The sequence below is a fragment of the Suricata suricatta genome, chromosome 7, assembly GCF_006229205.1.
Source record: "Suricata suricatta isolate VVHF042 chromosome 7, meerkat_22Aug2017_6uvM2_HiC, whole genome shotgun sequence".
In the NCBI taxonomy this organism is placed as follows: Eukaryota; Metazoa; Chordata; class Mammalia; order Carnivora; family Herpestidae; genus Suricata; species Suricata suricatta.
The window spans coordinates 131,472,059-131,487,048 of record NC_043706.1 but is presented as its reverse complement, the minus strand read 5'-3'; the positions used below and the strand labels follow the sequence as shown (position 1 = coordinate 131,487,048).

Sequence of the window (14,990 nt, the reverse complement as noted above, 5' to 3'; positions counted from 1 at the left end):
CACAGAGGCACCTAAAACCCTTTTGGCACCTAGGAGGCACCAAATACATATTTGTTGAATTTATGAGTGGTTTTTCTAAAATGTATCTCCTTGAAGAACAGCGAAACAAAGAAAGGTTGTATTCATGTTCGAATAACAAGTCTCTATGGATCTACCACCATAGTTATACATACGAAAAATAAAAATAAATAAGCGATAGGCACCTGGCACTAAACTGATGTAAATTATTTCTGATTGGTGCATCTAGGCAGGTTATTTCTGACTGTGTTGCCTCATGTAGACATCAGTCACATACATTTTTTTTCTAGTGTAGCTGTATTCTCCATTTAACTTTATTGAAACTGAGACTTGTCTGAATATTTGGCTTTATTTGATTGGAAGATTTGGCTCTTTTTCTCAGAGAAATCATGTTCATTCTCTTCTGCATAAATAAGCTTACATGTCTATGATAGACATATCTTCTTCCCCCTCCCTCCACATCCTTAGGGACCGTCAGTGTTTTCCATGTGTTAGTTAATGCATAAAGGATCTTCCTGCTTCAAATGGGAATTACAGTCTATAGGTTCTTCGCTGTAGAGGTCACAGCTATTGAGTAAAGCGGTGGTTCAGAGTGGAGCCCACGTCAGCAGGAGCAGCAGTGTCCGGGTTATCTGTTAGAAATGCAAAGTCTTGGCCTCACCCTAGACCTCTGAGTCTGAGTCCCTGTGGATGGGGGGGCCAGGTGATCTTAATGTATTCCAAATTTGGAAACCACTGGCATAAAGACTAGATGGTAAATTTGAAAAGGCTGGCTTTAGGTAAGAGCACAATCAGAAAAGCTTTTCGCTTGGGAAAATAGGAAATACTCAACCAAGTTAGAGGAAAATTGAATGAATATCAATACTAGTGTTTGAATGAGGTACTGGAACACTGCTTCCCGATCCACTGCTTACAAGGCGTAACTCACAGGATAGGCAGGGAATTCTCTGTACCTTTAGAGACACTTCTAGTTCAGTAAGATACGAACTACAAAAATTTTAAAAAAAAGGAAATGCAGGGACCTCTCCCTTCACTGCAACAGGAGTAGCTATTTCTCTTTATTCTCTATACAGTGAACATGACCACCATCAGTTTGTGTTTTTCAGACATTGTCTGCACATCTCTCCTCTCCAAATAAGGTCAGGAAACATGATGTTTGTTCACAGTTGCTCTCTAATAGCCCAAGTATGTTGAAATGTCAGCTAAGAAAATGTCTCCTAATTTTCTCTCTGTGCAGATAATCTATTATTTCAGGAAGACAGGCTTGCTCAGCCTACATTGTCATTTTTCTTGTTTTAAATATTAGGTCACAATTCAGGAAATAGAAAGCAAGATCAGCTGCATTACAGAGCTAGAAGAAGCAGCTCAGTCTTTTGCTCAGTTTGTCACCACTGGAGAATCTGCTCGCATCAAAGCCAAGTTGACGCAAATAAGAAGGTACTGGGAAGAACTCCGAGAGCATGCGCAGTGTTTGGAAGGCACAATCCTGGGACATTTATCTCAGCAGCAGAAGTTTGAAGAGACTCTTAGAAAGGTAAGAATGGGTCCATGTATGCCAAAGTTACTCTTTCCTATCGCACTGATCATGAAATGCAATACATAGTCCAGAAAGAGGGGACTAAGGGAAGGCACAATTTGCCAATCATTTACCAAGTTGTCAATGATGACCAAGTTTTTAAATATTCATGTGGTACCTTTGTTGAGGTAATATAAAAATATCATTCTATGTTGGGTTCAGATAGGCATTAAGGCTTAGCTATCCCTTTGAAACAGTGGGACACATTGATTTTAGATTTTTAAAAAATATATCTATATATTATCATTATATAGAAAGTTATCCAAAAATATAGACATGCTGCTTCAATAACTCTTTTCTGCCCTGCCATACATTTTTCCCACCATTATTTTTGTATTTCACTGATGTTTTAGATCCAGAAGTCTGTGTCTGAATTTGAAGATAAACTTGCTGATCCAATTAAAATATGTTCGTCGGCCACAGAAACATACAAAATTCTCCAAGAACATATGGTAAGAGGAATCTGATAATTCCTGCTTGAGAACATAGTAAATATTTTGATGACTGTTAAAATTGAAAGGATTTTTATGTTACTTGAGGAATGATATAGATCAGACATGCTCACTTCACGTAGCACACGAAATTTAAGTATGCAAGTAAGTCTTTATTAAAAATGCATATGAAAGGAGTATTCATTTACAATATATGTCTCGTAATTAGAACCTGTAACTTTTTCTGATTATAGCTTTAGTAAATTCTGTTATTTCTTGCAGGCATTATAAAAAATTAAATGTGCATAAAAACTGCATGTGCATAGCAGATTTTAGATTTTAACTCTCTATATGCAGATATGCAAAGAATATGTTCTCACTAACCTTTCCTTGATGACTAGCTTTTTTGATCTGGTGCCTGAACACTACTGTGAGGTGTTCTGGAAAGGAACAGACAGATGCCTTTGCTGCAATTTCAGCAAAGGAGCAAAGGGGGAGAATCACACACCAAAAAAAAGCTAAAAAGAAATATATTAATTAATAAAAAATATATGTATGTTGCCCCTAGATACGTTCATGCATGCATACATATCACGTGCTTAGGGCAGTGGACTACAGTGATAGAAAGCAAATAGTTGATGCAGGAACACCTGAAAAGGGGAGTGGGATTTATATCATTTGAATACTTAAAATAAGAACGCATTTTTTTAGGGCACTGGGATGGGGTGGGGCTCAGTCAGTTAACTGTCTGGCTCTTGGTTTCAGCTCAAGTCATGATCTCATGATTTTCGAGTTCAAGCCCCACATCAGACTCTGTGCTGACAGCAGGGAGCCTGCTTGGAATTCTCTCTCTCCCTCTCACTCTGCCGTTTTCCCACTTTTGCTCTCTCAGTCTCTCAAAATAAATAAATAAACTAAAAAATATTTTTAAAAAGTGCATTTTTGTACTACTTAGGTAATTTTTTAATTTCCTTAATTCCTAATTTCATGGAATTGTTTTCATAGTTAACTAGGTCAGAGGTGCCTGGGTGGCTCAGTTGGTTTAGTGTCCAACTTTGGCTCAGGTCATGATCTCGTGGTTCTTGAGTTCGAGCCCCATGTCAGTCCTCTGTGCTGACAGCTCAGAGCGTGGAGTCTGCTTCAGATTCTGTGTCTCCCTCCCTCTCTGCCCCTCCCCCAGCTCACCCTGTGTCTTTCTCTGTCTCTCAAAAAATAAATAAATGTTAAAAAAACTTTAAAAATGGTTAACTAGGTTGGTAATTGAGTACTGAGTAATTGAGATGATAATATTCTATTGTTTCTAGCAATATTTCTTAAAGAAGATTATTTCTTTCCTCTGTCATGATTATATGATTTATAAAATGAGGATATTGAAAGAACATAACTCTTAAGATTCTTATGAAGATTAAATACATTAATATATGAAATGTACATAACATACTACCTACCACATGTGAGGTGCCATTATTATTCTCACTGATTCCTGTTAGCATATATGCCAGCTCTTTCGCTCCCCATATATATATTTTTCTCTTATATCCAAATTAGTTAACATACAGTGTAGTCTTGGCTTCAGAAATAGAACCCAGTGGTTCATCACTTACATATGACACCCAGTGCTCATCCCCAAAAGTGCCCTCCTTAATGCCCATCACCTATTTAGCTCACCCCCCATCCACATCCACTTCCAGCAACTGTCAGCTTGTTCTCTGTATGTAAGAGTCTCTTCGGGTTTGCCTCCCTCTCTGTTTTTATCTTGTTTTTCCTTCCCTTCCCCTATTGTGCATCTGTTGAGTTTCTCAAATTCTACATATGAGTGAAATCATATGATATTTGTCTCTCTGACTGACTTATTTCACTTAGCATAATACCCTCCAGTTCCATCCACATTGTTGCAAATGGCAAGATTTAATTCTTCTTCATCACCAAGTAGCAACTATCAACAATAGCCAAATTATGGAAAGAGCCCGATGTCCATCAGCTGATGAATGGATAAAGAAGATGCTGTACATGGAGACGATGGAATACTACTTTCCATATATTTTCGATAGAGATTATTGCATGTTACATATTGTTCTGACAAATTAAATAGAGGGTTTTTAAAAATACGTATTTGGCATAAAATGAATAGTAATTTTCACAAATTATCTGAATCATTAAGGGAAAGTTGAAATTATTCAGATATACAGCAATAAATTCTGCTTTGGGGAAAAGCCTTTCCATTTCCGTTTTTGACTTCTATATGCATGAAGCAACGCTCCTCACTGACTATGTCTTGCGAAGATCGTGGACAGAGACATTTTTTAGTACCATCGCTGGTTATCATGCCTTAGGGAAAATTTGGGGTGGTGATGGGTCTCTGAGACAAATGTGAGCCTCATTTCTTGATGATGTACTTCCTTTGCTCTCCTCTTGCCTCGTGTTAGGATCTCTGCCAGGCCCTGGAGGCGCTGAGCAGCGCAGTGACCACAGCCTCAGCCAGCGCCCAGAAGGTGGCTCACAGAGTCACCTCCTCCAGGCAGGAGGCAGCAGCCCTAGAGCAGAGGTACGAGGAGATGCGGCGTCGGGCCAAGGAGCGACAGGCCACGCTGGAGAACCTGCTGGCCCACTGGCAGAGGTGAGCAGCCTTCCCTCCCGAGTTGGCAGCATGAGGCATTCTGGACCAGCTGCTGGGAAACATCCTCCCAGCTGTGAATCACAGCTCATGTGTCTAATAGGGGGAGATCTTGGTCTTTGTTAGACCAAGGGAGTGGAGAAGATGCCTGAGTACCTTTCATATCACACAGATACAAACGTGTACAAATGCATGTTCGAACGCGAAGGGAATGGGTTTGGTTTTTTTGGTTTTTTTTTACCTTTATATCTAGGAATAACATAAACAACATTGAATTATTGTAATGGTTAGTCTTGGACCCTGCAACTTTGGAAAGGTTTTGTTTTCTGGCAGGATAATCTTGGATGAATTCGTTTCTCCTCTCTGCTTTCCTTAGGCTGGAGAAAGAATTGTCAAGCTTCCTGACCTGGTTAGAGCGGTGTGAAGCAATAGCCAGTTCTCCAGAAATGGACATTACTGCAGACAGAGTCAAAGCAGAGAGTGAACTGCAGTCAATGCAGGCAAGTTCATGTTCAGTCTTTCTCCCTGACTTGAAGGGTTTCCCACACTCTTGGTTCTGCTGCCTTTCGAGTTTATTCTATGCTGACATTCTTCATTAATTGCCCAGAAAGTTGCTCCTCAGAAGGAGAAGACAAAATGAAGAACCCTGACGTTTCCCAGTTTGGCCTAATGTAGTCTCTAAATGAAGAGGGAGACCACGTTCCCAGTACCCAGAATTACATTTCTATTATTGTTAGAAATGCATTGTTTCTCTTTAGCACTAGCTTTTCTTATGATTCTCTTCACCACCTCCATTTCTTCCTCTTGAAAGAAATTTTGCGGCTTCTAAAATTGGCTAATATAAAAGAACTCAGACTTTGGAAATTGAATTCAGGTTTCAGTAGCATTTTAATTGTTTCATTAAAGGTGAAGCAGATTCATTCTAAATCGGGTAATAAAAACACTCTTTAGGCCTGGTCCCAGTGACCTCTGTTTTGCAAGAATGCAGAGCCTTTGGATAGCAAGCACCTGTGCCACGGGTCCTTCTCAGCCACGCTGGGATGAGATGTACAAGGTTTTCTGTTTCTTTCAGGCACTGCAACATGAAGTTGTGTCCCAGGCCTCTGTCTACAGCAGCCTTTTGCAATTGAAGGAATCACTGTTCTCAGTTGCTTCCAAAGATGATGTGAAAATGATGAGACTACATTTGGAGCAGTTGGATGAGAGATGGAGAGAATTGCCACAGATAATTAGCAAAAGGTTGGATTTTCTTAAAAAAATTTTTTATATCAATCTTTTTTTTTAATGGTGAACATATAAGGTAAGAAGGCAGAGTTGTATTTGCTTTTACTTAACCAAGCTATTTAGATAGGTATAGATGGGGAAAAAGTTACTTTAACATTTAAAAAATAAAAGAGCCCCAGCAAAGGAAATAGTCAACAAAACTAAAAGACAACCTGCTGAATGGGAGAAGATATTTGCAAATGACATAGGCAATAAATGGTTAGCACATAAAATAGATAAAGGACTTCTACAACTCAACATCCAAAAAACAATCCAATTAAAAATGGGCAGATGACATGAAGAGACATTTCTCCAAAGAGGATATGGAGATGGCCATCAGACACATGAAAAGATGCTAAACATCACTCATCATCAGGAAAATGCAAAGCAAAACCACAATGAGACTACCATGGGACATCTGTCAGAATGGCTAAAGTTCAAAACACAAGAAATAACAAGTGTTGTAACAATGTGGAAAAAATGCACTTTTTGTGGGAATGCCAGCTGGTGCGCCACTGTGGAAAACAGCATGGAGTTTCCTCAAAAAAATTAAAAATAGAATTACCATATGATCTAGTATTTCCACTATTGAGTATTTACCCAAAGAATACCAAAACACATTTAAAAAGATAGATGCACCCTATGATTATAGTAGCATTATTTACAACAGGCAAATTATGGACGAAGCCCAAATGTCCATTGATAGATGAATAGATGAAGAAGTGGTATGTATACAATGGCATATTACTCAGCCATGAAAAGGAATGAAATCTTGCCATTTGCAACAACATGGTTGGATCTAGAGGGTATTATACTGAGCAAAATAAGTCAGTCAGAGAAAGACAAATAGTACATGACTTCATTCATTTGTGGAATTCAAGTAAACAAATGAACAAAGAAAACAAGAGACAAGGCAAGAAACAGGTTCTTAATTGTAGAGAACAAACTGTTGGTTACCAAAGGGGAGATGTGTGGGGGTTGGGTGAAATAGGTGAAGAGGATTAAGAGTGCACTTACTGTGTTGAGCACTGGAGAATGTATAGAACTGTCAAATCACTATATTGCATACCTGAAACGAACACTTATGTTAACTATACTGGAATTAAAATTTTAGTTTATTTATTTATTTAAATGTTTTATTAATTATTTTTGAGAGAGAGAGAGAGAGAGAGAGAGAGAGTGCAAGAGAGAGGGTTAGAGTGCTAGTGAGGAGGGGCAGAGAAAGAGGGAGACGGAAGATCTAAGGCACTGAGAGTACAGACCCCAGTGCAGGGCTTGAACTCATGACCATGAGATCATGACCTGACCCAAAATCAAGAGTCAGATGTATAAATCGACTGAGCCACCCAAGTGCCCGTGGAATTAAAATTAAAAAAGAAAAAGAAAGGAACAAACCTCAAAGTGCTCACAAATTAGCATTTCTGATGAACCTCAGTCCAAAACTTCAGTCTTACAATTAGGGCAAGTGATCAAACTGGTTGAAATATACTGAGGAGGGAAGGCTGCTCATGTTTGTATTCCTTTTGCCCAAGGTGTCTGTGAACAGGAGAAAAATGGTAATTAAAATGTTGCCTCACATGGCATTTCTCAAGCAAGGCAGTGGCAGCGTAGAGCACGGCTGTACAGATGAGGTCAGAGAGGTTGATTATGTGGGTCCCTCACAGACCACAAGTATGGTGTTGGAGTTCGCCTTTCTCTATGCAACAGGAAATTGCCTCCATGTTTGAGCTTGGCAGACTGTGTCTGGTTACATTAACCCCAGTCCTGGCTGTTATCTAGACAGTGAATTGTAGGGGTACAGTGGTGGCACGGAGGAGTCCATTTAGGAGGCCAGGGAACTGATGAAGCAATTTAGACCCCAGTACGGTTGTGGAAATGGAGAGAAGAACACGGAATCTGCTGGGGTGGGGAGAGGGGGAGAGGGTATGCACAGATTAGATGTGACAGTAAAGAGCTGGAAGATGAGGAATGGCTCATAGTACCACCTCCAGGATGGTGATGACCTTAACTGAGGTGCAGACAACCGAGAATAAAGGGTTTTCAGAAGTAGAAAACCTCAAGAATTGATGTAGGTATGTATGTCTGACAACATCACTTTTGCCCTCGTTGAAACTTACTGCAAAAATACATCATTGACTTTTTCTGTTCATTTGTGGGACATTTTAACTTTTAACACTTTTCTCTACCTAGGATTAATTTTCTTCAGTCTGTGGTCTCTGAACACCAGCAATTTGATGAACTGCTGCTTTCCTTTTCCATCTGGATTAAGCTATTTCTCAGTGAATTACAAACTACTTCAGAGATAAGCATAACCGACCATCAGGCTGCATTTACTAGGCACAAGGTAAAGTGCATTCTTTTAGGATCAAAGAATTTATTCATAAAAGAGAGCCCTTGAATTATAAAGAAAAGCAATATCTTTTTAAATATCCAACCATTTGGCAGCAATTTAACCTTGCATTCATATGCAAATGTTTAATAATTGAGCATATGGGTCCCAGCAATGTGTTATGCAGATAAATGAAGCAGATAAAACCACTTCAGATAAAATAGGCAATCACGTTAGGACACTTTCTTCAAAACGGAGCAAATGATTTCTAGGGTAAAGTGACAGGAATGTTCATTTTTTAAACTTCCTGGTTTGTTTTGTTTTAATGCTGAAAACCAGTGTTGCAGGATCTATTACCTTAATGCCCAGGGTTCCTTGTCTTCACGCTTCGAAGAAGGAAGAGGTGGACATGCAATAAAATGAGCAGTGAGCACAAGTTTATTAGAGTTTAAGATCAGAAAGTCAGAATAGTATGAAAGCTCTCTTTGTCGAGAGGGGGCATTAGAAAGAGAATGGCTGGGACTATAGGCAAGAGTCTTTGGTTTACAAGGATCTGGTCCGGGGTGCCTGGGTGGCTCAGTCCATTAGGCGTCCGACTTCTGCTTAGGTCATGATCTTACAGTTCGTGGGTTTGAGCCCCCGCATCAGGCTCTGTGCTGACAGCTCAGAGCCTGGAGCCTGCTTCCAATTCCATGTGTCCCCCTCTCTCTGCCCCTCTGCTGCTCATGTTCTGTCTCTCAAAAATAAATAAATATTTTTTAAAAAATAAATAAATTTAAAAAAAAGGGTCACTCCTTGTTCCTTCTCAGGTCCTACCCTTACTGGCTAGATAACTCCTGACTGGCTCCTTTCCATTGGATGAGGGGTGGACTGTGGCCACACAGTCACTTGTGGGTCACAGATTTTATGGTCTACTAATTACTTTTAGTCAGGTGTCTTGTCAGATTCCTGAAGGAACCTGAGGAGGAGGAGTAGGTGGGGTCCGTTACATTTTAAGAGGAACCTTTGGCTCCAGGGAGTTTTCTGTGGTCAGACATGCCCAGCATTATCCCAGAATATGTGTTTCTCACCACCCAGGGACCTCAGGTCCTAACCTTTCTCTCTGCCTATTTTATCCTACCTTTCCCTATCATACTCATACTGAATTCCAAAGCTTTAATGATACAGCTTTTCTGAATTACTATTGAGCTTGAAAGCTATTTAAAATTTGTGATTTATTTTCCTTATTTATAAATTATGTATAATATCTATCCTGGCATAAAAACTATTAAAAAAATCAGATATTGATCAAGTATTGGGGTAGTTGGAAATAAGCTACATAATAAACTTATAACAATAGTTAATGATAAAACATTTAATATTTATTGAGCACTCACTTTGTGCCAGCCTTGCTAATTGGATTTCCCCAAGGGAATAGTACTTGCTTATGTCGTTATGACCTAGTTTTAAAACTCGGAGCAAGATGCCCACTGAAGTTAGGCTCCCACCCTATAAAGAGACAGGGAAGTGGGGGCACTATCTTCCTTCATGAGTATATTTCTTTTCTTTTTTTAATCTTTTTTTATAGTTTATTGTCAAGTGGTTTCCATATAACATCCAGTGCTCTTTCAACAGGTGTCCTCCTCCATGACCACCACCCCCCTTCCCTTTTCCCCCTCCCCCTTCAGCTCTCAGTTTTTTTTTCAGTATTCAAGAGTCTCTCAAGATCTGCCCCCTTCCTTCTCCCTAAGTCTTTTTCCTCCCTTCCCCTCCCCATGGTCCCCTGTTAGGTTTCTCCTGTTAGACCTATGAGTGAAAACATATGGTATTGTCCTCCGCCTGACTTATTTCGCTTAGCATGACATCCCTCGAAGTCCGTCCACTTTGCTACAAATGGCCAGATTTCATTCTTTCTCATTGTCATGTAGTATTCCATTGTATATATAAACCACATCTTCTTGATCCATTTGTCAGTTGATTGACATTTAGGCTCTTTTCATGATTTGGCTATTATTGACAATGCTGCTATGAACATTGGGGTACATGTGCCCCTATGTATCAGCACTCCTGTATCCCTTGGGTAGTGTTACCCAGCTAAAAAGAGTTCGTTTGTCCTTGTGCAACAGAAAACCAAATACCATAGCACTAGGCTTTTGCAGAGAGGAAGATTTATGGCCAACCATGGAGATAGAGCTTGGTTCAAATGTGTCTTCCCAGAGGGTTGGTTTGGGTGCATTGGAGGATAAGGAGTTAAGATGGATATAGGGGAAAAGAGAGATATTCTCCTCTCTGAGCTGTGCATTCAGGAATTGTGTCTTTTCATGGGACACATGTTCATTAAATGGCAGTGTAAGCATGGCCAGCTGGGGGAGATTGAGGAGTATGTTGTCAGAGAGGTTACTCTATTTTGCTTTTGGTCCCTTCTGTGTAACTGCAAGGATTCCTCCCAGCTTGCTCTAGTCTTTGCCTATTCGGGGTCATTCAACTTCTACAAAACAAGCTCATAAATCAGTCAGGTCAACCAAAGTTTCCTTAGGATAAAACATCAAGCATTTGTTAACTCGGTGTGTTGGTTTGGAAAGGATGTTCCTGAGAAATATATTCTTGGGATATAACTGTACAGAAGCTTTTAAAAAGATTTATATCACAAAAGGGCAGAGAATGAATCTGTAAATTCTCCGAAGTAAAGGCTCAAAGAAGGTTTCTAAAGCTTAATAGCCAAGCTGAGGAGAATATTAAGGCCCTGGTAGTCAAGATAAGTGATCATTTCTCTTTAATGTGAACCATGCTGAGATTGTCACCAATGCTCTGAGAGATTTCAAACATGATTTATTGTGAGCAAGTCAAATTTCCTATACAACAGTCTCGTGGAGTTCATATTCGTTTCTATAAAGGCAGGAGCTAAAACCTGTGTGTTCTCATCTGCTTCACCCAGTACCTCTCACGAGAGGCTAATCTACTTTGATGATCCTTTCCTACAAGCTTTGTTAGAATTAGTTTTATTGTGTGTGTGTTAAAATTTTCAGACTACAATATATTTCATATATAGTAGTATACATATAGTATTGTTATTATAGGTATATAATTGTTAAAAAAACAAAAATTTAACTAAGTAAATTTGGAGACCTATCTGGCTTTATTAAACAATTTGTGAATCAGGCACTATCCCACCCAGCAAATAGAAAGGAGCTCGGAGGAGTTGTGCAAATGGAAAATTTTTCTAGATAGAAGAGCGGGACAAGGATGTTATTGGCAAAAGAAAAAAAAATCCTTTCAGGCAAGATCACTTTCCCATAGGGGTTGGGCTAGGGGTCTTGGGGGGGAAGGAGAGAGCTCATGGACAGATTACATCATGACCTGAAAATTCCTGACTGACAAGTTAACACTATATTTCTGGAAAAGTCTGAAACTGCAGTTAGGTTAGGTATGAAAGGCCAGTTTGGTGACATGAGCTACCATAAGTGACTCCATTTTGGGCCCATGATTTGTTTTTTTGACTATAAATATAAAATATTATTATGTATACTATAATATAGTATTTATATATTTTATATACTAGACCTATATGTATATATGTATATTTTAAATCTTCCAAATTATGCATATATGTACATATTTATATAAAATTTTATTTTGCTATTTCTAGAAGAAGACCGTCTTTTTCATGGAATGAATTAGTTACAAATCAGAGTTGTGTTTTATGTGGAACCTATAGAGGAGAAAATGGGAAATTTTAAGAACATTTTTAAAAGATCCACCATAGATGACCTTTAAATCTTACACCATCTATTGCATTTAAAATGTATCTTTTTAAAATTATTTTTTAAAGTTTGTTTATTTTGAGAGAGAGAGAGACAGTGCAAGCAGGGTAGGGCCAGAGAGAGGGGAGAAAGAGAGAGTCCCAAACAGGCTCTGCACTGTCAGTACAGAGCCCCAAGTGGGGCTCAAACTCACGAACTGTGAGATCATGACCTAAGTCAAAATCAAGAGTCAGACACTTAACCACTGAGCCACCCAGGCGCCCCCCATTTAAAATGTATGTTGACATGACAAATCCTGACTATATCTACATCATTAGCACAGTGTCTCTGAGGCCTCAATAATGCTCTCTTCCCTTCCAGGACCACGAAGTGGAAGTAGAGAGCAAAAAGGGAGAGTTGCAGAGTCTGCAGGATCATCTTGTGAAGCTGGGTGCTTTGGGTCGAGCCGAGGACCTCCACCTCCTGCAGGGCAAGGCCGAGGACTGCTTCCAGCTGTTCGAGGAGGCCAGCCAGGTGGTGGGAAGGCGGCAGCTGGCCCTGTCCCAATTGGCTGAGTTCCTCCAGAGCCATGCGTCTCTGTCAGGGGTTCTCCACCAGCTGAGGCACACAGTGGAAGCAGCTGACAGTATGAATAAGAAACAGACAGATTTATTAAAAAAGGACCTAAATCGTACAATTCAAGATGCCAAAACATTAGAATCTATGGCCGTCAGTCTTGACGGCCTTCTTGCCAAAGCCCAATACCATCTTAAAAGCGGAAGTTCCGAGCAAAGGACTTCCTGCAGAAGGACAGCTGATCACCTCTGTTTTGAGTTAGAGAGGATCCAGAACCTTCTGGGAACTAAGCAGAGTGAAGCGGATGCCCTGGTGGTATTGAAAAAAGCATTCCAAGACCAGAAAGAGGAGTTGCTGAAAAGCATTGAGGACATCGAAGAAAGGACGGACAAAGAGAGGCTGAGAGAGCCTACGCGGCAGGCACTTCAGCAGAGGTAGGAAGAAACTGCCCGAGCCAGTCACTTGGTTCGTGTTTCCTTTGTCCTGGAACGAACTCTTGTGCGACACGTTAACAGGGTCCTATTTAGCAACTTCTCTTACTATTCAGAGGACAAAATTAACGACCAATTTGACACTCAAAAAGTACTAAAACTTCCTTGGTTTCCTTAAGGATTTTCCCAAGGGCTTTCTCTGTATGAACCACTCTAAGATCTTATTAATAACAGACTATACAGACCATATTATCTATTTTTATTTTGTGATTTACAAAAACATTTTTTTATTCTTTCTGAGAGGGTGAGTGGGGAAGGAACAGAGAGACAGAGGGGGATAGTGGAGCCAAAGCGGACTCTGTGCTGACAGCAGAGAGCCCAAAGCGGGGCTTGAAGTCACAAACTGTGAGATCATAACCAGGGTCAAAGGCAGACACTTAACCGACTGAGCCGCCCAGGCGCCTCATATTATCTCTGTTTAAACAGTGTTTAGCTGTTAGAATAAGGGCTTCATCTTCTGTAGTAGGAATGAAGGTGGATAATGAGGGCTTTGTAGTTCTGGTGATAAAAATATGAAGACATTCCTCCTGGTGGCTGCTGACCCCTCAGAAAGACTGGAACAAGCTCATTAGTTAAGAGTGAGTGACAGGACACTGGCAGAGGGAGAACGGTAAAAAAATGGTTCTTTAGGAGAAAAGAAATCGAAACTTGATAAGGTTTGAGATTTGCATTCCTTCACTTAAAGTGAAACCAGTCAGCTTGGCAGACTGGTTTTCACCAAGAACTTTTAACTGTTTGCGTAGAGGTACAGAGTAGGCACATAAGTGGTTTTAAGCTAAGGTGGGGTTTTGTCAGGTGAGTTTAATAGAGAACCTAAGAGATCAGGGGTATTTTTCTACTGTAAATTTGAAAGTAATTTTTTCCTCTAGTACTATAACCTTCATCTCCATCTTATTTTTTCTTCTTTTTAAAAATGTTTATTCATTTACTTTGAGAGAAAGAGCAAGAGAGCATGGGCAGGGAAGGGGTTGAGAGGGAGAGAGAGGATCCCAAGCTGGCTTCTCACTGTAAGTACAGAGCCTGATGCGGGGTTTGACCTCAAGAACTGTGAGATCATGACCTGAGCTGAAATCAGGAGTCAGACGCTTAACCGACTGAGCCACCCAGGTGCCCTTATCTTATTTTTCCTTCTTAATAGACCTTTCTCCCCACTTATGTTCTCAGGGTCATTTCTCTTCCACTTTTTTCAGGGGACAAAGAAACAGCTGAAATGCATTCATACCAAGGTGTCCATAATTTGTAAGGGTTGTGTCGATCATGCCAAGACCACTGTGATGTGCTTCCTTTTAACTGGAATCAAGCATTTAGTTAGATAATAATAGCTCTTGAGGTGACATGCCTAGTGAGCGATAAGCTGACTATTGTAACAACAAACTTAAAAAAGGAATACAATTTTGGAAGGAAAAATCACCTCCAGAATAAAGATAAAATGAGGAGCCAAGTACCGCAAGGGAACTAAGAGCTCACCCAGGGAGTCAGCGACGGGGTCGATGCTCCAGAGCGGAATGGCTCTCTCGGGTCTAATTAGGCCAGACAGACAAGAGATCCGAAAATTGCTAGAAAGGAAAGCCCAGGTTGGGCTGAAGAGCCTTATTTACAACTCTAACACTGAATTCAACAAAATCTCTGAGATTATAGAAAGTACTGCACTGAATCGCTGGATTTATGAAACACCAGCCATACTTACACATCACTGTACAACCTTGGACAAATCACCTGTCTTCTTGTAAGGGGCAGATAATGATAATGCCTGCTCTTAACCACTTTGTCTTGGGAATTAAATGGAATGATGCACGTGCACTCACTTTATAGACTTTATAGCACTATACCAAAATGCAAGAATCCATGAGCCCCTGTCTGCCTCTGTACGGCCACATTTGACAAATGCTCAAATAGTCATATATTAGGGACAAGAAATAAAGTTATTTTTATTTTAAATGAAACAAGTGTTTCCTTAAATATTATTATTTTAC

At 40.0% G+C, this 14,990-nt stretch overlaps 1 protein-coding gene across 1 annotated transcript in view; it reads left to right on the top strand.

Moving 5' to 3' along the window:
* The window catches only part of SYNE1 (spectrin repeat containing nuclear envelope protein 1), a 455,818-nt gene that overhangs the window by 179,151 nt on the left and 261,677 nt on the right, over positions 1–14,990 (top strand). Inside the window, exons 34-40 of the mRNA XM_029943998.1 lie at positions 1,325–1,552; positions 1,948–2,046; positions 4,452–4,642; positions 5,016–5,139; positions 5,712–5,878; positions 8,093–8,246; positions 12,332–12,960. Of these exons, the coding sequence (XP_029799858.1) occupies positions 1,325–1,552; positions 1,948–2,046; positions 4,452–4,642; positions 5,016–5,139; positions 5,712–5,878; positions 8,093–8,246; positions 12,332–12,960 (1,592 nt within the window). The remainder of the gene's footprint in view (positions 1–1,324; positions 1,553–1,947; positions 2,047–4,451; positions 4,643–5,015; positions 5,140–5,711; positions 5,879–8,092; positions 8,247–12,331; positions 12,961–14,990) is intronic.